Source organism: Misgurnus anguillicaudatus, chromosome 1 (genome assembly GCF_027580225.2).
Source record: "Misgurnus anguillicaudatus chromosome 1, ASM2758022v2, whole genome shotgun sequence".
NCBI classification, from domain to species: Eukaryota; Metazoa; Chordata; class Actinopteri; order Cypriniformes; family Cobitidae; genus Misgurnus; species Misgurnus anguillicaudatus.
In genome coordinates, this window is record NC_073337.2 from 7517947 (window position 1) to 7542570 (window position 24624).

General features: G+C 38.1%; 3 protein-coding genes across 4 annotated transcripts in view; 2 read left to right on the forward strand and 1 right to left on the reverse strand.

Annotated features, from left to right (window-relative positions):
• ptprz1b (protein tyrosine phosphatase receptor type Z1b) overlaps positions 1-5484 on the forward strand; it is a 39557-nt gene extending 34073 nt beyond the window's left edge. For both annotated transcript variants that reach the window (XM_073860032.1, XM_073860038.1), the window contains 9 exons: positions 87-222; positions 1432-1578; positions 1706-1799; positions 2818-2891; positions 2972-3100; positions 4002-4151; positions 4240-4382; positions 4443-4578; positions 4653-5484. In XM_073860032.1, coding sequence (XP_073716133.1) covers positions 87-222; positions 1432-1578; positions 1706-1799; positions 2818-2891; positions 2972-3100; positions 4002-4151; positions 4240-4382; positions 4443-4578; positions 4653-4787 — 1144 coding nt within the window. In that variant the 3' untranslated portion in view covers positions 4788-5484. The remainder of the gene's footprint in view (positions 1-86; positions 223-1431; positions 1579-1705; positions 1800-2817; positions 2892-2971; positions 3101-4001; positions 4152-4239; positions 4383-4442; positions 4579-4652) is intronic.
• A 509-nt stretch (positions 5485-5993) lies between these two features.
• On the reverse strand, positions 5994-8573 carry ndufa5 (NADH:ubiquinone oxidoreductase subunit A5). The gene is made up of 5 exons (XM_055190852.2): positions 8460-8573; positions 8029-8073; positions 7750-7866; positions 7594-7659; positions 5994-6169 (listed from the first exon to the last, which is right to left on the reverse strand). The coding sequence occupies exons 1-5, from the start codon at positions 8478-8480 to the stop codon at positions 6068-6070; spliced, it is 351 nt and encodes a 116-aa protein (XP_055046827.1). The 5' UTR covers positions 8481-8573; the 3' UTR covers positions 5994-6067.
• A 4707-nt stretch (positions 8574-13280) lies between these two features.
• asb15b (ankyrin repeat and SOCS box containing 15b) lies at positions 13281-24511 on the forward strand. Its single transcript, XM_055190857.2, has 9 exons — positions 13281-13524; positions 13625-13680; positions 15851-15982; positions 16059-16217; positions 16420-16665; positions 18541-18712; positions 18801-19362; positions 22709-22862; positions 22992-24511. Exons 1-9 carry the CDS (start codon positions 13448-13450, stop codon positions 23159-23161), a joined length of 1728 nt encoding a protein of 575 aa, XP_055046832.2. The 5' UTR covers positions 13281-13447; the 3' UTR covers positions 23162-24511.
• The last annotated feature ends 113 nt before the right edge of the window (positions 24512-24624 follow it).

The window sequence follows — 24624 nt, forward strand, 5'->3', positions numbered from 1 at the left end:
ACACCATGATCGCCCTCCAGACACAAACCTATGCCAGTGTTTACAAAGTTAGATCCAGATTGACATTTAGCATGCGTGTTTTACAGTGCTGGTGTGGGAAGAACAGGCACCTACATTGTAATAGACAGCATGCTAAAACAGATCAAAGAGGAGGGGACGGTGAACATCATGGGCTTTCTCAAACACATTCGTACCCAGAGGAACTACCTGGTACAGACAGAGGTAAGGGCATCCTGTGCGCAATGCCAGTTACAAACCTGAAATACACAGATAAGCTGTAATATTATGAACACCTGCCTAATATTGTGTAGGTCCCGCTTTTAGTGACAATATTAGGCAGGTTTTCATAATGTTATGGCTGATCGGTGTATATAGAGATCATGTCGTACAATATATTGGCATACAGCGAGGAAAATAAGTATTTGACATCAGCATTTTTATCAGTAAGGGGATTTTTAAGTGGGCTATTGACACAAAATTTCCACTAGATGTAGCCATCAAGCCATATATTGAATTCATACAAAGAAATCAGAACATTTAAGTATACAAGTTGAGTCATAATAAATGAAGTGAAACGACACAGGGAATAAGTATTGAACACATAAAGATAACAAGGTGCAAAATAGCATAGAAAGCCAGGAGATCACCTAAAATCTGTCAGTTTTGAGAGAGAAACCCTGCCCCCTATCAGTACTAATTGATATCAGCTGCTTTAGTCCTACTTGATGGCCTATAAAGGCTTCTCATTACCCAGGAGGCACACAGGAAAGACTTAATGATGGGTAATAGCAAAGAATCTTCGTAATCTTATCGTTGAAAAGCATTTTGATGGGAATAGTTATAGGCACATTTCCAGAATGCTGAATGTTCCTGTGAGCACTGTGGGGGCCATTATCCGGAAATAGAAAGAGCATCAGTAAATAAAGAAAATAATGTTGCTTGAATGGCCCAGTCAATCACCTGACCTAAATCCCATAGAAAATCTATGGAGAGAACTGAAGAGCAAAGTTCATAAAAGAGGCCCAAGGCCTTTTGTGTAGAGGAATGGGCCAGAATCACTCCTGAGCTATGCAGACGACTGGTCTCTCCATACAAGAGGCATCTAGAAGCTGTAATCACCCAACAAAGGCTTTTCTACAAAGTATTAAATAAAGTGTGTTCAATACTTATTCCCTGTGTCATTTCACTTTATTTATTATGACTCAACTTGTATACTTAAATGTTCTGATTTCTTTGTATGAATTAAATATTTGGCTTGATGGCTACATCTAGCCTACTTAGAAATCCCCTTACTGATAAAAATGCTGATGTGTCAAATACTTATTTTCCCCACTATATATAGAGATCATATTGGGATCGTGTCAATGATTGTGATATCACAACAGACCATGTAACACACAGATTCATGATATTTCTCTAATGTATGAACAGGACCAGTACGTCTTCATACATGATGTTTTGGTGGAGGCTATCAAGAGTAAAGAGACGCTGGTTTCATCTAGTCACATTCACAACTACGTATCTGATCTTCTTACACCTGGACCTACAGGCCAGACACGCCTGGAGAAACAGTTCAAGGTCTGTTTTATGCTTTACTAAATTGTGGGTTCGATTCCCATACTGTTAAAAAATTGAATGCACTGTAATTCGCTTTGGATAAAAGCCAAATGCATAAATGTAAGTGAATCGGTCTTTGTTACTGTAGCTGGTGAGTCAGAGTTGTGTGAAACAGACTGAGTACACAGCGGCTTTAAAAGAATGCAACGCATTTAAGAACAGGAAGTCTTCTCTGATGCCTGGTGAGTCTCCCTTACATACCGATTCAAAACGGTTGTATTATATCCAGGGTGCGATTTGCTGGGGGGGGGATTACCCGACCCGGTCTGTATATCCCTGCCCCTGATGAATAATTTTTCCTCCCAGGTGGGGACCAAATTTATCCCTCCCCCATAATAATGAAATAGCCATATAAACAGCCTAAAATGAAGCTAATTTAAAGGCGGGGTCCACAATCTCTGAAAGCCAATGTTGATATTCGAAATCACGTAAACAAACACGCCCCTACCCCAATAGAATCTGGACCTTCTTTTGATAGACCCACCCCACACATATGCAACCCAGGCAACGATGTCGGTTAGTAGACATGCCTCTTATGCTGCGTTCACACCAGTCGTGGTAGAGGCGTTAAGTGCGAATGATTTCAATGTTAAGTCAATGTGAAGACGCGTTGACGTGCGTCTGGAGGTCTCACGGTGCAACTGAGGTGTTTAGCGCGGTAGACGCGATTCCGCCTCATTCGCGCATCTATTGCTGCGGCAAACGCGTGAGTTGAAAAATTTGAACTTTGGTGGAAGAATGCGCGGGGTTAACCAATCACGAGCTAGCTCTAGTAGTGACATGATTACAGGATGCGAGTGGAGTCGCAGAAGCCCCTCCCATTTCCGCGTGAATGTCTCGATGACTAGAATTTCACGCGCTTACGCGCAAATGAAGCGAGTAAATGTTCAAGCGGCAAACTAGACGCGTAGACGCGAATTTGATGTCTCAAACGCAGCTGGTGTGAATCCACGGTTACTGCTGATTGGCTGTAACCAATCAGTGTGTTTTGGTAGTTGGCCCGACTCCCTTTACCAAAGTGTTTTTCAAAAATCATCCACCCCACCTTTAATAAAAGTAATAACGCTGCCACGCAATAGCACAAATATTATTGATGATTTTTTTACAGATCGCACCCCGAGTATATCTGTTAATGTAAGCTTGGGGTTTTGAAAACTGCTATGCTTTTTATCCTCACACACGTTCCTCTTTGTGTCCTAGTGGAGAGATCAAGGGTCAGCCTATCCACAGCTCCTGGAGATTCCTCAGACTACATCAATGCCTCTTATGTAACGGTAAGAGTCTTGTGATTTTGCTCCTGAAATAATACCAGTCAAAATTCTTGTTCTCATTCAATGCGTCTCTGCTGTTTCAGGGGTACAAGCAAAGCCACGAGTTCATCATTACCCAGAATCCTCTGCCGAACACCACACTGGATTTTTGGAGAATGATCTGGGATCAGCACGCACAGATCATTGTTTCCCTACCAGATACACAGAACCTGGTATGTTACGGTTTACTCACAAATTCTGATTTTATTCATATCCAGTGTTGGGGAAAGTTACTTTTAAAAGTAATGCATTACAATATTAAGTTACTCCTAAAAAAGTAACTAATTGCGATACTAATTGCGGCGCATTCACACGGGGCGTAAGCGTTGACGCTTCCCATTCACTTTAAATGGGTGACGTCATGCATTGCTGAACTGAATTGTGGATCCGTCGGCGCCACGTCAGTGCCGTTGCTCACGGCAGAAGTTGACCATTTCTTAACTTTTCAAGCGACAACGCATGCGTCAGCCAGTCAGATCGCCGTATGCAAATAACCTAGGCTGAGCCAGCCAATTACGTTTATGGAAGACCGGAGCATGTGTAGCGGCCACTGTGATTGGCTGTTGGCCACGCTTCAGACAAGCCTTCCGTTAAGCGTTAACGCTTACACCCTGTGCGAATGCGCCGTAATGCTTATGTTACTTTTTAGTTACTTTTTCTTGACTTGATCTCTTTCAGGCCTTGCAGGTGTTTTTTATAACTGAAAAGTTCTGCATTCAGAAATTAAATATTTCGTCACAAAAATGTCAAACTCTGGCCTGCCATCTCAGTTTCTGACTCAAACTGTTCCCACACAGGCGTGTACACATAGAGTGCATAATGCGACTACGTTTGGTTTAATTCTGTACATCATTTTTTTAAATCAAATTAATTAAACTAAAAAGTAACTTGCATTACTTTTTTAAAAAAGTAACTCAAATATTAAAGAGTACATTTAAAAAGTAATGTGTTACTTTACTCGTTACTTCAGAAAAGTAATATTATTACGTAATGCACCTTACTTGTAATTGTATCCCCAACACTGTTCATATCAAAGCATTTTTTAAATCAAAGCTCATTTTCGGACCTACACAGACCGGAGAGGGAGAAGTGGCGTACTGGCCCTCTAAAGAACAACCAATACGCTGCGAGAACTTTACTGTGACCTTCAAGGGTAAAGACCAAGTGTGCCTGTCCAATGAGGAGTCTGTGGTGGTACAAGACTTCATTCTGAAGGCTTTAACGGTTTGAAAACTCATATTTTAATTGTTTAATTAACCAGCAAGGTACAAGGAGAAACATGAATGAATGTCTTTGTGGTCTGATATGGTAGGATGACTGCGTGCTGGAGGTACGACTGTACCAGACACCCCGCTGGCCAAACCCTGACAGTCCCATCAGTAACTCATTTGAGCTCATCAACATTATAAGAGAAGAAAGTTCACGACGAGAGGGACCAGTCGTCATTCACAATGGGTAGATTTTCATTTCTAATATTTTTTTTGAATGCAAAATGCATTTGTGAGTTCCTGGCAGGTGTGGAGGATCGAGTGCAGGTGTCCTTTGTGCGCTGACCTCCCTGGTAAACCAGCTGGAGGAGGAGAACCGTGTGGATGTCTATCAGACTGCAAAAATGATAAACCTCATGCGACCAGGAGTTTTCAATGATATTGTAAGAGAACTAAAATATATTTTTTGGGAAAATACCAACTATAAAAAAGTTAATTTAAAAATCTGTGTCCGCAGGAACAATATCAGTTCATCTACAAAGCGATCCTGAGCTTGGTGAGCACCAAGGAAGATGAGAAAGCACTTCACTATTCAGAAAACAATGGCACGGGTCCTGTTAACGCCTCAGAAAGCCTGCAGTCTCTTATGTAGATAATATACACAGATATTTCATCTCTCCTAAAAGAAATTGTAAATGAAATCAAGAGAAAATATTTTTAGCATAAACTTTCCCAAATTCAATGTAGGTACACAATACAATTTGGTCTTTTATTGTGCCTTTTGTTACCTTTGTACTTTCAAATGCTTTGATATTTTATTGTTGTAACTAATGCCAAAATTTCTGCACTCTGGAAAACAGTGACCGCTGTATTGCTGGTGATGTCTTTGACTGATTTAACTGTTTTAGAAATATTTATAAGTAGCAGGGGAAAAGATTTCATATTGTATCTATTTTGGGGTTTTAAAGATTAGATATTAAATGCATATTTGAATGTAGCTTCTTAGGACCGTTCTCCTACACTGTATAAACAGGTGTGACTTTAATATATACGATAAGTATCAGCCACACCAACATACCAAAACACATTTATATTACTAGATGTTCTTTATACTGTTTGTTTTTGTTATTGTAGCAAACTTTGTGTGTTCGTTATAAAAATTCAATGTTATATGTCTGTAACTGAACATCCTTCATCTAAACTAACAGTTTCTTCCATCGATTCATAACCTCCGTTTAGTGATTTGCTTTCATTGAAACTTTGTGTAATGTTTTAGTTCTTTCCTCAACCATTAACAGGGCTTACTTAGGACAACAAAGCAAAGCACAATAAAAATGATCAAAACAGAATTCACTTTCATTTGTGTGTGGTTAAGATAAAATGATATTCTTGAAGACAAATGTTAGATAAGTGATTATTATTATGATCTCTCATTAAAGGTGCAGTGTGTAATTTTTTAGAAGGATCTCTTGACAGAAATGCAAAATAATATACAAAACTATATTCTTTCATAATGAACCGTTATGTTTTTATACCCTTAGAATGAGACATTTTATCTACATACACATAGATGGAAGTCGCCATTTTGTGCAGCCATGTTTCTACAGAAGCCCTTAATGGACAAACTTTGTTTACGAAGTTGTCTCCATCAATGACATGTTTTTCCGGTGGCGGCTACCGTAGCTTCTCTGTGCGTTTCAAAAGCGAGGGGTGAGCAGTGGACTGAGCCGTTGTTTGCAATTTTCAACCTCACCACTAGAAGCCGCTAAAATGTACACACTGCACCTTTAAAGTAAGTGGTCATGCTGAAATGTATAACACTGTGCATATATAAATGTAAAACACAGCAACACGTGCACAACTTAAATTGACTTTATTTACGTATTAATTAATATAAACACAATATACATCTAAATGAACACCATGAGGACTTTAGATTGGCCATTTCCACTGGTTTGCTGGAGCTTCCTCTACAAGTGGTTCCCATGGTTTCCATTCTGTCATCTTCCTAGACAAGGACAGCTCAGCCTCGGCCTTCAGAAACATCAGATGGACATATTAATGACTGAGGTACAGCACACATTTAACTTTCTATTTATTTTATTTATTTATTTGAGCAGTGACCAATCAATAGTGCAAAAAAAGACATAATACATCATAAGCAATAAACAAAACAACAATACATAAATAAAACAAAAAATGGATTATATACACTTAATCCACCGATTCACTGATCATTGTACAGTACTCCTAATGGGAAATCATTTCTTCCTCCTTATACTTATCAAAAATCATTTGTTTGTATTTATATTTAAACAGATTGATATTTGGCCATCATATCATCTCCGTCTCCAAATTATTCCACAATCGTACCCCTTTAACTGTAAGGCTAAAACTTTTCAAGTAGAGCCCAACCGATATATCGGCATGCCGATATATCGGCCGATATTAGGCATTTTCCAAACTATCGGTATCGGCATTCGTAATGGCCGATAAATGAATAAAAAAAAACCCCGGACGAAACAGCCTTCAACCATGTCATGAGTGTTGCCATTGTATAGTTTGTCCACCAGAGGGCACTCTACAACCTCCATGTTGGCAACACTCATGTATAACGCGTCACACATCCTGCAACCTGCTGATCCAGGCAGAGTCGAGCAAAGAGGACAACGGTTAAGTGAGTTCATTGTGAGTTGGTCACGAGACAATAAAATGCATCATCATATTATTTTAGTTAAAACTCATAAAATAACTACAAATAACTAATGTTAGGGAAATCTGTTAATGTTTTGTTGTGCGTTTCTGAAAAAATAAAAATCGTCTGATATATCGGATTTTAAAGCCAACAAACATTTGTATCGGTATCGGCATTCAAAATCCTTTATCGGTCGGGCTCTATTTTCAAGATTGTACTAAGTTTTTGCGTCCTTAAAGGAATAGTCTACTCATTTTCAATATTAAAATATGTTATTACCTTAACTAAGAATTGTTGATACATCCCTCTATCATCTGTGTGCGTGCACGTAAGCGCTGGAGCGCGCTGCGACGCTTTGATAGCATTTAGCTTAGCCCCATTCATTCAATGCTACCATTTAGAGATAAAGTTAGAAGTGACCAAACACATCAACGTTTTTCCTATTTAAGACGAGTAGTTATACGAGCAAGTTTGGTGGTACAAAATAAAACGTAGTGCTTTTCTAAGCGGATTTAAAAGAGGAACTATATTTTATGGCGTAATAGCACTTTTGGGAGTACTTCGACTCGCCTGAAAAGTCCGCTCCCCTTCTCACTCTCACAATGGGAGAGGGAGGGTGTTACTGCGCCGAGTCGAAGTACTTCCAAAAGTGCTTTATGAATTAATCTGATAACTTTTTTTATCCGTGGCCAAGATCGCAAGTTTGGGTATTTGGATGCAGCTACAGTGCCTTTAAAGTAAAGTTTCATTATTTAATAATTACCTGTGTGATGACCTCCTCAATCTGTCCGCAGTTCAGTCTCTTTTCTAGCTTTTCTACATCAGGCTCCTTTACAGAACAAAGAGTATCAATATATTAGATACACGATAACAGCAGTAAAAATAAAAGAGATTTCGAAAGGTTTTAACTTATTCTTACGGTTTTAACATGATTGAATCTCTCGTTGACAAGTTGTTCAGTGTATTTTCGGTAGGCTGCATCCTGAGGCATGGTTTGCAGACATCCCAGGATCTTTGTGTACAGAATCCGGAGACGCTTGTAAAAACAGACCAACAATTCGATAAATGTTCATCATTTCTCAATCGGTATAAATCAGTCAACAGGCTTTGTTTTGGTGTTCAACACAACACCTAGATAAATAACTGAAAATTGTAATAAATAATTAGATTAACAATTATACCAAACCTAGATACCAACCTCGTGTGGATTGTGGGAGACTGCAAGGCCGACCAAGCCTGTTGTCTTAAAAATGAAAATCATAGGGTTAAACCCCGCTGCACGTTTAAATAACGTTTAATGCATGACACAAAACAAACACTAAACCATTAATAGACTGTGGCAAGCCGCCCTTAACATATATTTTGTGCAATGGCAAAAACAAAACGTATTATGTTACTACAACAGACAATACATCATAACATTAACGATTTAAAATACTATCTCGATAGTAAAGTAAGACTCATAACAACCGAACAGAACAATAACAAACAAAACATCACAACTGTTCGTAAATACGCTTATGACAAAACACAATGGCATTTTAAACAACTCTGGTATTCAGATGCATGATATGCGAGTAGGTTATAATATTTATAATTGGAAATTATTTGCATGACCTCCGTACGTACCTTCTTGATTACTCCAGCCATTTCTGACTCTGCGATTCAGTGAGACAACTTCCGTCGCAGGCCTCTGACGTCAGGGGCTCTGACTGGAACACTGCGCGGACAACTTAAAGGTAAAACCACAGTATTGTGAATTTGCTTAAATTCTTTCGATTCATTATTTGTGTGGATTTCATAATTAAATCATACATGTTGTGTTTCTGCATTTTTTGGTTAAAACAATGTCGAGAATGTGTTTTGAGAATAATGTCGAGAATGTAGGCAGAGAAGCTATCTGCACGCCGCCCTCTTGTGGTGATTTATAGGAAGTTCATCTGAAACCCTGTCTTCAACTGCATTTGAATAACCTTATGTCTTTAAAAACATTCTCGAAAATGCAGACAAAAAACATGTATGATTTAATAATGAAATACATAAATTCAAATAATATATCAAATAATTTAAGAAAATTTACAATAGTTTGGGTTTCCTTTAAACTGCAGTTAAATAAGACGTAAAAGTTTCATGTACCTAAATCACCACAAGAGAGCGCCAAGCAGTTATGTTTCGCCCGCTAGAATGTTCTAAAATAATATATTTATGTAATTAATTATTTTAACATATCTTACAGAAACATATCTTACAGACAGAAACCACTAAGCACAAAATAATGCTATACAAACAAATAAAAAAACTAAATGAAAAAATAAGAAACACTTCAGTTAAAGCCATAGAAAAGGTTATAGTTGTACATCATACAAATAACCACAAGAGGGCGCTGTGGAGTTACGCCTCTCAGGACATAAATGTTACACGATTTTATTATCTTTCCTTTAAAACAGTCAGTGTATTGATAACGTCTACTTGCAACGTAAAGTGATACATTATTGATTTTTATTTTACATTTTTAATGTAATGTAATTTGTAGACAAATAATACAGTTAAATATAAGCAGAAAAAAACAATTAGGGACAATAAGCAATGGCACAAGCCTGAAAAAAATTCTTAGTCTTGTATTATCCATACAAAATAGACTAAATATTTAACCGCTGGACATTTCTTACTTTCTTACTCCAATTTACTGTAGCCTATTTCAGAAAAGCCCTCGCATGATTTGGTCACAAGAGAGCGCCAGACACATACATCACAAAGATTAATCACGATTAATCGCATACAAGATAAAGGTTTGTGTTTGCATAATATATTTGTATGTAATTATTATGTATAAATTAATACACATGTACATGTATAAATGTAAGATTTTTTTATAATTCTTTTACATTTATTTAATATAAAAATATCAAAACCTAATAAATATTTATGTGTGTAAATGTTTCTTTAATACATGCATGCATGCGTGCTTGTGTGTGTGTATTTATATATACAAAATAATTACACACAGTGCACACACGTATATTATGAAAAAACAAACTTTTATTTTGAATGCGATTAATCACGATTAATTTATTTGACAGCCCTAATATCTATATGATGTTGTTACATATCTCACAAAAGTAAGTAGTCTACATTTCAGCAACCATATCTTCCCAAGGGACAGTAGGCTACTAGAGAAATTACATTTGCTAATATTTTAAAGTAGTCAAACAGATTCAATCTCCTCTGAAAATAACAACACACAACTATTATTGTTAAAATAGTTGGCAAACAAAAGCGCTCACACCTTAAGTGATAACTCTCTTATACTGGGAAAAATCTTAACTAGTTCATGATTTATAAATATTTATGATTTATGATTTATAATTGCTATTTTTATTTTTTTCTGTGTATATATTAATTTAGTAAGGTCTGTTATCTGTCTTCCCCTGTTATGTTATGTCATGCTTTCTTTTATGTAATGTTCAGTGAACAAGCAATAAAAAAGAAGAAAAAATGATTACAGATGTATGTTGTTAAAGCCACATGTCCTATTCATCATGTTCATGTTACAAATTTGTGTAATCTGGTGCTTTAAAAACAATTCTCTCATACTGACCATTGGATGTTGAACAACGGTACCTTATGGCGAGGAACTTTCTGAGGATTTGAGAATTAGAATTGTTGTTTCCACAAAGAAAGCCAAGGTTATAAGAAGATCAGTAAGAACCTGACACTGAGCTACAGGGTCTCATAGTGAGAATTTTCAAGACGTTACACTTGGAACAAGCATAGCAAGGGTCGAAGTAAAGTCCTTGTGCTGTGCATCAGGTGCGAATGCTGGCTTCTAAAAACAGACACATGAGTGCTGCCATTGCTGCTTTAGAGGTTGTAGAAGTGAAATGTCTACTTGTCATTGTTTAAATTCAAGGACTCAATTACTTAGATTGACCTTTGCGAGTTCTGTCTAGGAAAACCTCGGTATGACCCTGACCACTGAACTATAACTCAGTTTCAAGGTGTTGATTTTCTTATAGCTTCAATGTCTATATATATATATATATATATATATATATATATATATATATATATATATATATATATATATATAATTTTTTATATAATGTCTATATATAAATATATATGATTTAAAAAAAATAATATTTAAATATTTTAAGTACAACATTTAAAATAAAGCTTACAGTATATTATACAGCATGTATAAATAGCAAATATCAATTAAATTCTGGTGGAAAGGTGGAAATGTTTGTCCCTTGCTTTTGCAGACCCCTTTATCATTTAATTTGACCCAATAATCACATAATGATATATATATTTAATAAACATAGACTGTCCTTAAGATGATGAGAGAGTTTATTTATTTGATTTTCTTTTTTCCTTTTTAAACTTTTTTATAAATGTCTGGTCCTGAAAATGGCCCTGTCCCTTTGATCATACATGGAAGTTGAACTGTGTACTTATTATGTAAAACCATGTTTTTTTTTGTAATTTACATTTACCTTTAACCTTGTATGAATTTACTACAACACTGAAATTGTAAAAATACACTATTAATATGAATAATATCAAATAAATATTTGTCCCCCAAATTTATGTCATTGGTGTTACCCTACCCAAAGCACTTTTATTTTGAAACAATGCATCAGCTCTTTGAAAATTTTCTTGGGGCAGGAGGTCAGTGGAAGAAGTGCAGTGGAAGAAGGCAAAAGGTTTGTGAGATGTCTTACCTTATTTGTCTAAAATATCATGATATATCTACGAATTTTGAGATTTTTTGGATGTCATTAGTGTTATTCTTTTTATAACTGGGAGTGTTAAGCTCTTTACATAAAAATACATTATACTGAATAAGTATGTGATTGTTACATCTCTGATGAAATGGCACATGGCTAATGGCAGCCATTTTGTTAAAATATTATTATTTTTCTGTAAGTTGTCATTGGTGTTACCGTCATTAGTGTTACTTCTCTAATGAGTACCTCCTAAGCACTATTCCTTTAACTCACCAACATAAAGCATAAAAACAAAACAAGATGGAAAATTTTATGAAAGTTTATAAGTTTATTATATTCATTATCTATTATTATATTCTAATTTTGTCATTGGTGTTACATTGTGTCATTGGTGTTAAATCAAGTTTTGGTGTTATGAATGTATTTTCTTGTACTTTCTAGTAATATTTTGTTGTTGATATGGGATGTAAGACATTGTTGATATTTCAGTCTTTGCATCAAAGCCTTTTTGGTTGAATATTTTAGTTTTTGTTGGTTTTAAAGAAAAAAGTCAAACTGAGAATCAAATAATTTCATACAATGTTGGGTAAAGATGAAGAATTTAATTAAACAAATATTAATAATCAATTATTGTTCTTGCTGTTCATTCCTCTACTCAACCTTTAACTAAATACAGCTGTAATGAGAAAAATATTTAGTATCAACATTAATGTTGTTAAATCACAGGTAACACCAATGACAAATAAATGAGTCATGGATTCTTTTATTAAAATGTATTAAAAAGTTAAACATAGATTAAGCTCCCCGTTTTGCGGATTCATAGATTTGACAAGTTAATTAATGCTATTAAAGAATTTTTAAGTATGTTGAAAGAAGTTCATTTAAGCAAATTTCCATCACCCGAATTCCACCTTTTCTGTAGAATGACCCAAGTGCAAAAATAATAAATATACCACATATGTACAAGAGGGCAACTTGTTAAAACAACTTGGTTTTGCAAGTCAATTCAACCTACTATCTTAAGTTTTGACCTGAATTAATTTGACAAGACAAGTTGAAATTTGTTAGTTAAAGTAACAACAATGCTGACAAAAATGCTGCATTTTTGTCAGAATTGCTGTAATTTTTACAGTAAATATTTACAAAGACCACTGTATTTGAAAATTACAGTGCTACTGTATTGCAATGAATGCTAAATGACCAATGCAAATTTTACAGTTATGTCTACAATTCTGTATTTTTGAAATAGGCTAATATGTAAATGCTACAGGACAACATGTATGTAATGACACTTATTATTTTATGTATTTGTTTATTTAAAAAGTCAGCTGTGGCACTAGTTTGGAAATAAATTAGACAGTTTACACATATGTAATAAATGCAGCCTTTAAATGGATTATAAACATGCATGTATATTCTGTTAGTGTGTAGCAACGATTTGAGAAAGTGTGAACCCTTTGATCCTGTTTAAATGCTCTTACAGACTTGTCAATAAATGTGCAAGGCCTTTATATATAGATATCAAAACAAATGTATATCAAAAAATTAATAATTACAGACTTTTGCAATTCAGGCACATTGAAGAACTAAACAAATACCTTAAAGCTAAAGTTACGTAAACATGTTAAAGTGAGCCGTAAACATTCAGGGTATCAGTACACGTGAGGTAACTTAAACCCACGTCTCTGGTCACGACATAGTGACGTAGCTTCTCAAAGCGTCTGAGGTCAAGCTGGACACAACTAAAAATATCTTTGAGGACCTGCAAAAACAAATTCAGTCTGTTTAGGAGCACTGCATTGAGCACTGGACTAAACTATCTGCAAGGCTGAAGTTCCCTCCAGAATTAATCCACGTGCATGTCTTTTTCACCTCTGAAACACAATGGAGTACATTGATGAAATGGACGAAGATGAGTTACTGGAGTTTGCCATTCATTTAAGTCTTGACGAACCACTGAGGTATGCACAAAAATCTTCTGCATTCAATGTTTAAATAATATTCATCATCATCATTTCAAAGTAATGCTTAAACATGTACGTGTTTAATTCTCTCGTGCAGCACTTTTGACAGAGCCAGCGTTGAAAATATGAAGATTTTATCAGCAATTGATCAAGGTTAACATGTATAACCTTTAATCTAAACAGCTTTTAATGTCATTATCAAGCCTGGCGCCAAGATATGGGGAGTGATTGGTAGGGGATTTCACACTATAACTTATTGTGACTGGTTTTCTGCTCCTTTTCAGTTATTTATTCACTTATTTGTTACGGCTACCTGTATTATACACATTCGGCTTTCAATATTTAATCGACTAACAATCTTACAGTTTTTCTCGGTTGCTTAACACAATTATGCCTCATATTCTCAAAACAGTAAACACAATATCACACAATTCTCCAAACATCATATTTTCAGGTCAAAATAAAGCTCTATAAAACTTTCACTTTTACTGAAAAACAAAACTTTTTCCTCAGACAACACACACAAGCTTTCAAAAACACACACACACTACAACATAGTATATTACACACTGGTGCAGTAAATTCAAAACAATATATCCAAAACTGGTAAGTTGCTTGTGGTTCGTCCGCTCAAAAACCTTTTCACATGACCAACAAATACACAATCAATGTATGCATTAGCACATTTTTATTCATTCATGTGCTATTCATGTGGGTCAGGCCAGAATCTCATCCACATCACAGATTATATTGGTCCCAGCCAAACAGCGAGGGTAAAATCCTCTTGCATGATCCACCCCTGGGATTCATTTACTGATATGTCGATCTGTATGCAAGACAATATGATGCATTTCTTTATTCCAGTAGCATAGTCCAACAGTGTATGCACACTAAAGTTACTGTACAGAGCAGTCTTACTGTAAGTACATCTATCCGTTTTCCTCCCTGAAGGCTCTGAAGATGGAGGCAACAGTGAAGCGACTCAAATTAGGCTTTACTCGTTGCTCAGCCTCCCTCATAGTCATACCATGGACAAGGACATGGTCAGCTAGAGTGGCTCGAATTTCATCTGAGACTGTTTGTCACCTTGCCCTTCGTCTCCCTCCTCCTCCTTCACCACGTCCTCCTCCTCTTCCTCCTCCTTCTTTCCCTCCTCCTCTTCTGCCTCCTCCTCTCCCTCACCCTCTTCCTCTCCCTCCTCCTCCTCAACCTATTTCTTCATCATGTCCTCTCCCTCCTCCTTCACCATGTCCTCTTCCTCCTCCTTCACCACGTCCTCCTTCTTTCCCTCCTCCTCTGCCTCCTCCTCTCCCTCCTCCTTCACCTTGACCTATTCCCTAATTTCTCTTTGGATCCATTGTTCCAAAGCTCAGTGAACTGATTCAGGCCCTTTTATCAATCTATTGAAGGATCTGATTGATGTGTGTTCAATTTTGACTCTTAGTGTTTCCACTTTGGTAATTGTTTGCTATTTGAGCCTAAGCTGTGCTGACTTGAGTGAACAGTATTGAATGCTAGTGCTTTCCATATGACCAGATGGTGTAAGCACTGAGAAATGTAGGGATTTGTGTGTAGAGTTTTAAAGTAAAAATTCACCAAATCTGACTCATGTGTTAAAGCAGGGGAATAGTGTTTATAGTTCAGCAAAATGATTGGGCTTCTTGAAAAATGGCGCTATGGTTTTGAAATTTTAGTTCAAACGCCTGGTTATAGTGTTTTAGCAATCGAGAAAAACTGTAATAAGCCTAACTATCATGAATTAACTTTGTGATCTCTTACCTAATCTCAGGCGAATGGCTTTACGATGCAAATGAAGAACCTTGATTGATGTTTCAGCCTGCAAGGTTTTAAACATTTGTTCCTTAAAATGATAAAAATCATTATAAAACAAAACTACTTTAAAATATGAATAACACTAAATTAAAAACTAAAGAATGAGATGCTTCAGCTCAGCATCTAGAAGGCTACGGTACGTTAAATGTTTGTGGGCCCGCATTTTTCATTATGGGGGGCATTATAATGTGCGGAAAATATAATTAGGATTACTATAATGCTACGCAGCAGTCTCACACAAGAAAAGAAAACTTCGTTTTTACTTCGTTAACATTAACATTAAGCCATTGCCTGAGTTTAGGTAGGCCTAGTTGCTGTCATTGGATAAATTCAGTTATACACATTATTAAAGAAATTATTATATCAAAGTATATGACTCACTTTAGCTCTCCAAAACTGGGGGGGGGGGGGGTTCACGTGGCGCCAGGCCTGGTCATTATAGAAGCTGTCCAATCATTTGACATTCCTCCTGTGTTGTAATGTTATCCAGGGGATGCATTTGTACTAAGGAAAATGCGCAAAAACAGCAATGCATTTAAAGAAAGAGACAGCAAAGGTTGGCTTCCTTTGCACAGAGCATCTGTCCAACCTGATGCCGAGGTCCTGGATGCCGTCCTAACGGGTGAGCGAGTCAACAACATGCCTGAGTTAAAATCACGGTAAGTAAATCGAGCATGACAATCATTGCACTTTCACAGCATCCTATGAGGTCACCACAGAGGAGACGACGAGCGATGGAGAGACCCCTCTGACTTTGGCTGTTCAAGCAGGACACGTGGAGAACGTGAAGGTTCTACTGCAGCATGGAGCGTTACCACGCAACACCAACAGCAAGAACGAGACGCCACTTCTGCTGGGTAAAACATCACTAAATTACATCGACTCATGTATTGAGTTCCACTTTAGCAGACGCTTAATAAAACAGTAAGCATGAAAAGCAATAAGCCAATAACGTTATGTTGAAACGGTGTCTTGTGCAACAATTCCCCAACATTCTTTGTGGGTTTGCATAAAATCTAGTATTTAGATCATGTATTCACACTCTCTATTGCTTCAAAGCTGTGAGAAGAGACTCCTACCAGATGGTTTATGCACTAATAATGGGAGGAGCTTTGGTGGAGCAGCTGTGTTTGAAGAAATGGACAGCCACCCATGAGGCAGCTAAGGTGGGTTGTGTTGACATTCTGATGCTGCTGCTGAGATACGGCGGAACGGTTAGGGGTCGTGACTTACACGGGGTCACGCCGCTGGGCATCGCTGCTGAGTACGGACATCCTAAAATACTGGACATCCTTATACAAACTGGTAAGTCAAGGACAATCATGGCAAACTCAAAGTAATAAGATACTATATTTATTTTCTTTAAAGTCACATTGAAATCAAAATGTACATTTCTTATTTGTATATGTAATATTGTAGATTTATCTGTGCACTTCATTCTTTTTAAAAATGTATGTGCCCTCATAATCTTTAATCAAAAAAGTTAATCTACACCCCTCCTCGAAACATCCTCTGTCATGAGGAATGGCGCGAATGCAAGGCTATCGATTAGCAATTAGCAATGCAGCCCAACTTTCAACGATCCCATCACTTCTCGATGGACAAAATCAAGGCCCGTCCTACTTTTTATCTGATGTTGGAGGTCATTTCAATTGGATATACGTCACAAAGCAGCTTAACATGAAATAAAAACAAAGAAAACAGAAAAAAGCAAAGAACAACAAAAGCATGGCAGTTTTCAAATATGATTTTGGTTAGGGCTGCACAATTTATCGTTTCAGCATCAACATCGTAATGTGCGCCTCTGCAATAGTTAAATCGCAAAACATCCAGAAGGAAAACTATTTTGGATGGCTTTGCCAGTGTAACACTATACAAGCGGTTTCAAACGTCAGAGAAAATCACAAAATTCTCTGAGAGCTATAAAAATAAAATGCAAAGCAAAAATAAATTCCTCTCAAACTAAGTTTTCAAAGTCAATTTCTTACCAATATCATGCAGGCCTACGGATGGAGTTATTCAAGTTACAAACAGTTATTCAAATTTATTTCTTATTTAAATATTGTAATAAGTAGTACTACATTCTAAACTACATTATGAACATGTAATTCATAAGTACATAGAGTACATGGAGGTATTCAATTATGTTAGCAATAAAATAACGCAATAAGTAATACTCCAGTACTATTAATAATAAAATTTACTAAGAAATTCCTAGGTTAAGCTAATGTCAGCAGTCTCCAAATAAGCAATCCAACACGGTGACAGCCAATGTCCGCACCAGGCATGTCATGGTGTATACACAACTTACACACCCATCTTCGTTTTTACCGTCGCTAGCGGAAATGCGTATGAGGAAAAACACAGGGTACAAATTTCAGCTCTTGCGGTCTGCGCAGAACAGACATGAACGGAGGTGCATGTCAAGCGGGGTAGGTCCTACGCGGAACTAGAATATACGCTATAGTCGGGAGGGCCAATTTTCATCTGACAAGTTACAGCTGCAATCCGTAGCACAGCTGCAATCCGTAACGTGCGGACAGAGACTCTGTGCTACCGATTGCAGCTATAACATACTGTTGTTAAAGTAATATATTGCAGAATTTACTCTATACTATACTAAATATATGCTATATAGAATATAGTGAATACTATATTATAGAATTTAACATCGCTGCAAGTTCACAAGGAAGTGGTCAGTTGTCGCTGAGGATGGGCATCGGGTGGATCAGTGATGGGATGAGCATCACACCAAACTGGAAGTCTCAGAAGTCCTTGGTTCACAGAAACAGAAACAAGGTGCTATTAGCGTAAAAGCAGCTTACATATAATGTTAAAGTCATACAGTCATAAAGTATAATGGATGTGTGTGTGCTCGGTTCCGTTCAAGCTAACTATTGCGGCATAAGTATGTTTAGGAGCCGAATTAGGTCAATTCTTGCACTGTATGCACTGCAAGTTGCTTTGAATAAATCATATGCATAAATGTAATATAAAAATATAATAAAATTTGAAAAATTGGTTTAAACATTAAAATAAATAGTGCGATAAAGGTTACTGGTTATTGCTGTAATATAGCGTCACAGAAATCGAATGAATGATATTAAACAGAGCTATAACTAAATAGCTATTGTCATTTACTTCATCATGTTTCATCGTCTCTATGACTCTCTCCTCTAGGGGGCGACGTATCAGCACAAGCCACCAATGGAGACACTGTATTGTATGAAGCTGCAGGCTCTGGGAACCTGGACTGTATTAATCTGCTCTTACAGTATGGCGCCAATCCTAATGTAGCAGGCTTTTGCTGTCAATTGCCCATTCACCGTGCGGCCTATGAAGGGCACTACCAGTGAGAAAACAGCCCATCAGTCTCATCTCACTTTACCTACACCTCTACTTTTTATTAATGTTAAACCTGTTGCTTTTTGAACTGATAGGGCCCTACGTACCCTCATTCCCATCACCAACAAGAGGGCCATCCGTCTTTCCGGAATGAGTCCGGTCCATTCCGCAGCAGACGGAGGCCACGCCGACTGTCTCAAGCTGCTGATCGAAAAAGGCTTTGACGTCAACGCCATCCTGGACTGCCGCATCTCCGAGAACTACAGGGACATGAGGAAGACTCCGCTTTATTTTGCCGTCTCCAATGGTGACATCATCTGCACAGAGTTGCTACTGAAAGCAGGTGCGAAGACAGAGCTGGACCCGCTCCGCTGCCTCCTGGTGGCGGTCAGAACTGGAAAATACGAGCTGGTGCGGCTGCTTCTAGCCCACAGGGCAGACGTCAACTGCATCTTTAATGTTATAATTGACACAGTATTTCCTACGGCCTTACAGTACTGCCACGAGGATGAAATGATGCTGCGTCTTCTCCTTAACAATGGTTTCCATGCAGAAAGCTGTTTCGAGTGTTACCATGACGACCCTGTGACAAGATACCCGCTGGCAGAGACAAAAAACAAGTCGCACAAAACCAAGACCTATACCAACAAAGTCACCGTAAGCATCATATTATAAGCATTTTAATATTACACTACAAACAAAGGTAGGGGTGCACCGATAAATGCTGATATACACGCACAGTCGATATTATTAACTACTTAATGTACTACGGCTTTTGATCAGTAAGTCCTGAAATCACTGTTAGTCTGAGTCGTTTATAAGATGCATTTGAAAAACATAAACAACATCAAACATAATCATTATACATATTCTTTATTATCGTGAAACTACCTGAAAAGGTTTGAAGAACAGCAATATAAATATATCCTTAAGCCATTTCCTGGAGCTGCGTGTCATTTGGTTGTTAAGCCTGACATCATGCGCCACTTCCGGGTCGAACCGCTTACAGATGTCATAGAGAAATAACAAAAATCATGGCTATAATGCACTTGTATCATAATGCTTAACGTCTCGGTTACATATGTAACCCTCGTTCCCTGAAGGAAGGGAACAGAGACGTCACGTCGTCACTGACGAAATGGGAACAGCTTTCTACTTTGAGAAAATTCCAATGAACTTTGCATGCAGGTATTTGCATCTGCCGGCCCCGCTGGTATTTAGTGCAGAGCAGGTGCATTACCAAATCAGCTAAATTATTTGCTGAGAAAGCCGAGCATCAGTGCCCAGCCTGGTAACAGCAATGGAACAGCAAACTGTGGGGTTGGGACATGACGTCTCCATTTCCTTCCTTCAGGGAACTAGGGTTACATACGTAACCAAGACATTCCCCCACGTTGTGACAGACGAATTGGGAATCCGTACCAAATTGGCACCGAAACCGAAACCTTCCAGTGCCTGCAAAAGCCCTCCGCCCTCTACTTAAGGGGCGGACCTGAGGCTTACTGCAGAAGGCTGGTCACCACTTGTTCCTTAACCCACGATAGTGAACCAGTAAACTGGGGAAGCGACCTAGTCTGGGCGGAGCTAGGAGCACTGCCAATCCTAAGTCTAAGAATTCTAATGACCAGGTCGTGCTGACCCACAGTTCTACTGTTTATGGGCAAGTGGTGAGCGGATATTGCAGCAATATCGACTTTAATAGTAGATGGTGACAGCCTTCCCCACAAACGATGCTGGAGATATAAAAGCATGACGCTGATCGGGCATTCTTGGGGGTTCTCTCGTTGAGAAGAACACCAGTCGACAAACAGGTTCCATTTAAATGCTTAAGCCTGTCTTGTAGACGACGCTTGCGCAGCAGGGTTAGCGTTAGATACCCCTTGCGGTAAATCACTTAGAACCTCCACACTCCGTCCAGAGACCACACATGGAGGCTCCAGAGGTTGGTTCTGGAGAAAGAAGGTCCTTCTTCAGGGGAATCTTCCAGAGTGGGGCTATTGCGAGAGTTCTGGGAACCAACTCCTGGTGGTCCAATATGGTGTTTCGGAGTTTCTGAAATTGTTTCAGCGGGATCGTGCTCTTGCTCTTAAACGTATTTAGGCAAGTCAGTATTGACCGTACACGTGCATCTGTTAGACGTTCTGTTAAATCGACAGAGTCCAGTTTCATACCGAGAAAAGACATCCTCTGCACGGGGCAGAGTTTGCTCTTTTCCTAGTTGACACAAAGACCCAAACAAGCAAGGTGATTGAGAGTTAAGTCTCTGTGAATGCAAAGCGTCTGACGTGATTGAGCTATTATAAGCCAATCGTCTAGATATGCGAGAATTCTTGGGTACAATAAAGTAAGGGCTGTAAAACCCTGACCTCATTGTGGCTAGAGGGACCGGCTCGATCGCGTCCTTTGCCAGTAGAACAGCAATCTCCGCAGTAAAACGAACGCCTGAAAATTTGGGAGGGGGGTGTCTGAAAAACTGTATCGCATAGCCGAGACGAATCGTGCGTAAAAGCCAACGCGATGGGCTGGGAAGCTGTTTTCATGCCCCAAGGTACCGGGCGAGAGGGATTAAAGGCATGGCCAGTGTACCCGCAGCAAGCAGAGCGGAGCTGATCACCGGTGTGTGCGTTTCGGCCACACCGACAGCAGTATTGTGTTATGTAACACTCACCCGAGTCCGCTGAGGGGAGGCTAAGCAGGTGACACTTTCGTTGGCGATGGAGGAGAACTATGGGTTATGAGTCCATTCGTAGCTCCGCAGCACCTCTGGAGAGCTGGAGACAGAGGATGGGTTATGAGCCCGTGTGTGTCTCCAGCACTCGTCTAAAGAGCCGGAGGACAAGGAAGGGTTATGAGCCCATTTGAATCTCCGGAACTCTCCTGAAGACCTGGGGATGAAGGAGGAATTCGCTCTTTTCGTGGTTATGGGTACTGGCTGAAAGCCAGCGGAACAGGAAAACCAAGGGTTTCCCACACGGGCCTTCTCTTGGCCTTAGTCTTCTTTAGGGTGGCTGAGAACTGTTGAATGCTCTCAGCGGCGTCGACGAAAAGACCAGTCTGCGAAATTGTAGCATTCAGGCTTAAATCACTTAAAGCGTGACCTTAAACTCATCAGCAATGCATGCCATGCTTGCATGCTTCTGGCTTGTTCTTTGTTTCACTCGCATTTAGCAGCTTAGCGGAGGTTTCAAAATAAAAGTCTCTTCCGGCTTACCAAATATATATCAACATAAATTACAAACAAAAACACAAAAAATAATAAATAACAGTGACAGTTACAAATCTTGTCGACCTCCTTCATGTGCACGAGACACAGCCAAATGGAGCTTTCTAGGACCACCATGGTTGACATTGCAAGACCAATAGCTTTTGTGGTGACTTTGGTCGCACAGAGCACCAGATCAGTAGCCGCACGGAGATCAGAAAAGACCACCGGGTCGTGAGCTCCCATGTGCAGGTCTCTCAGAGCCTTAGTCTGATAAACCTAGCATGCAGGGCAGAAGCCGCCTCCCCACAAGCCTGGTAAGCAGACCCCGTCAGCGATGGGTTATGAGCCTGGCGTAGAGCTGATGAGAGACTGCAGGCTCGTGAGGGAAGGGTTGGCTGGTCCCTCGAGATTCCAGCGTAACTCTTTAGCGGCTCCGCCGTCGATAGAGGTGAGGGGAGATGGCTGATGCTTTATAATATAATAATAATTTTTCCCCAAAAGCCTTTAAAATGCAAAATAGTATTTTATAAGTATATCTGAAGTACTGCTCATCCCTGTATGCAGGAATATGAAAATTTTAAATGAAGCAAAAACTAAAACTGAAGTAAAATAAACGTAAATAGCAATGCTTGTTCAAAATAAACCAATAAAAATTTCTAAAAATGACAAATGCTTTTCACAAAATAACAAAAAAACTGCGTTGAACAGACAAATTTTTTTCTTACAGAATGTGTAATTTGTCATGTGCTCATTTCATTGTATCTTCTATGCACTTATTGTCTGTATTGTGTTTTTAAGTTTTGTGAATTCATAAGCGTGGAGTGGAAGAGACTCTTGGCAGGAAGGGTCGTCCGAATTCTCCTGGATTACGTGAATCGCGTGCACATCTGCTCCACCCTGCAGCGTATTCTGGAGGAACAAGAGGAGTGGGACGACATCTGCGACATTCTCAGTAAGACACAAACTGACATGATATTGACAAAATTCAAGTTCATGTGACAAAATGAAAAATGAAAGCACCATAACAGTAGACTAGTGTGCATGTTGGTGAACAGTTATAGCTATTTCCTTGTGATACTAGGAAAGCCACGTCGTCTGCAGCACCTGGCCAGGCTGGTTATCAGGAGACAGATGATTTTGAGAAGATTAAATGATCCAACGTATATGAAGAGGGCTCCTTTCCCACCAGCACTGAGAAACTTCCTGCTATACAAAGAATATGATCTTTATGGTCAAATGCTAAAAAACTAGATTATGTACAAAGGATGTTTTTCTTCTTCTTTTATGTGGTTTTATATGTGAATAGCTCATTTAAAGGGGCCATGGTATGAAAATCTGACTTTTTCCATGTTTAAGTGCTATGATTGGGTCCCCAATGCTTCTATCAACCTAGAAAATGTGAAAATGATCAACCCAGTAACTTAGTTATGATGTCATAAGGAGCTCTTATTATAATAATACCACCCCTTAATCTGCACTATCCAATCACAGCACTGCCATTTAGTGCAGAGAAAAGCACAATTGAGTTTTAATTGCAACAAACCAACATCATTGTGATCAGTGTTTGAATTTCATCAGCTCATTTGCATTTTAAAGGACACACCCAAAATGGCACATTTTTGCACACACCTACACAGTGGCAATTTTAAAATGCTATAATAAATTATTGATATGGTATTTTGAGCTAAAACTTCACATATGTGCTCTGGGGACACCAAAGATTTATTTGACATCTTAAAAAAGTCTTGTGCCATGGCCCCTTTAAAAAACGCTAAGTGCGTCTGGCATGATTTCTTGTAAATTAACTTTTTTAAATTAGGCTCTTAAAGGGATAGTTCACCCAAAAACTCATCTTTTTTTTGATGAACACAAAAGAAGATATTTTGATAAATGATGCTAAGCACACAGCTAATTGTAACCATTGACTTCTATAGTATTAAAAATATTCTGGAAGTATTGTGATAAATGATGAAGAAGATATTTTGATTAATGGTAAGCACACAGTTAATGGTACCCATTGAATTCCATTATATATTTTTATTCCTACTATGGAAGTCATTGGTTACAATTAGCTGTATCATTTATCAAAATATCTTCTTTTGTGTTCATCAGAAAAAAATAATTCATACAGGTTTACAATAACACGAAGATGAGAAAATGATGACATAATTTTCATTTTAGGGTGAACTATCCCTTTAATGGATTCTGCCTTAAAACTGGTATTTCTGAACAGCCCGAGGGCGGGATTAAGCGGATTTGACAAAAAAGTATTTAATGAACATGTAATACGTGTTGAGAGCGTTTGGTTATATCTAATTTTTACGGCTTTTGCATCTGAACTCTTCATCTGTATTTGGTTAAATGCATTTATAAAGCAATGATGATGCCATGAAAAGCTACAGGTGACAAGTGAAAGAAAGGAGAGGATTTTTAAATGGTTCATGACATTCATGATGGTTCATTGTTTTATTTGCTTAGAAATATCTTGCAATAATGTACTTTTGTGGTTTGTTTTTAAAACAATATCATGTGTATGTCAATTTCATGTTATAGTTGATAAAGATTTACACTGCATGCAATAAAGGTACAGTTTGATCAGTTGTCTTGATCAGTTGTTTTTAAACATGCTCATGCAAAACAATAAATAAAAAAATAATTATTGATAGTTCCGAATTTATCAAACCTTAACAATTTGGGATGAACTGTAAATCTCA

Excerpts from the sequence above, each read along its gene's own strand:
- ndufa5 (XM_055190852.2), bottom strand. The coding sequence starts at position 8,480 with ATGGCTGGAGTAATCAAGAAG. Across the intron at positions 8,074-8,459 it reads TGGCTGGAGTAATCAAGAAG|ACAACAGGCTTGGTCGGCCT; the intron begins GTACGTACGGAG and ends TTCATTTTTAAG. Across the intron at positions 7,660-7,749 it reads GATTCAATCATGTTAAAACC|GAGCCTGATGTAGAAAAGCT; the intron begins GTAAGAATAAGT and ends TGTTCTGTAAAG.
- asb15b (XM_055190857.2), top strand. The coding sequence starts at position 13,448 with ATGGAGTACATTGATGAAATGGACGAAGATGAGTTACTGGAGTTTGCC. Across the intron at positions 13,525-13,624 it reads AGTCTTGACGAACCACTGAG|CACTTTTGACAGAGCCAGCG; the intron begins GTATGCACAAAA and ends TCTCTCGTGCAG. Across the intron at positions 18,713-18,800 it reads GCCTATGAAGGGCACTACCA|GGCCCTACGTACCCTCATTC; the intron begins GTGAGAAAACAG and ends TTGAACTGATAG.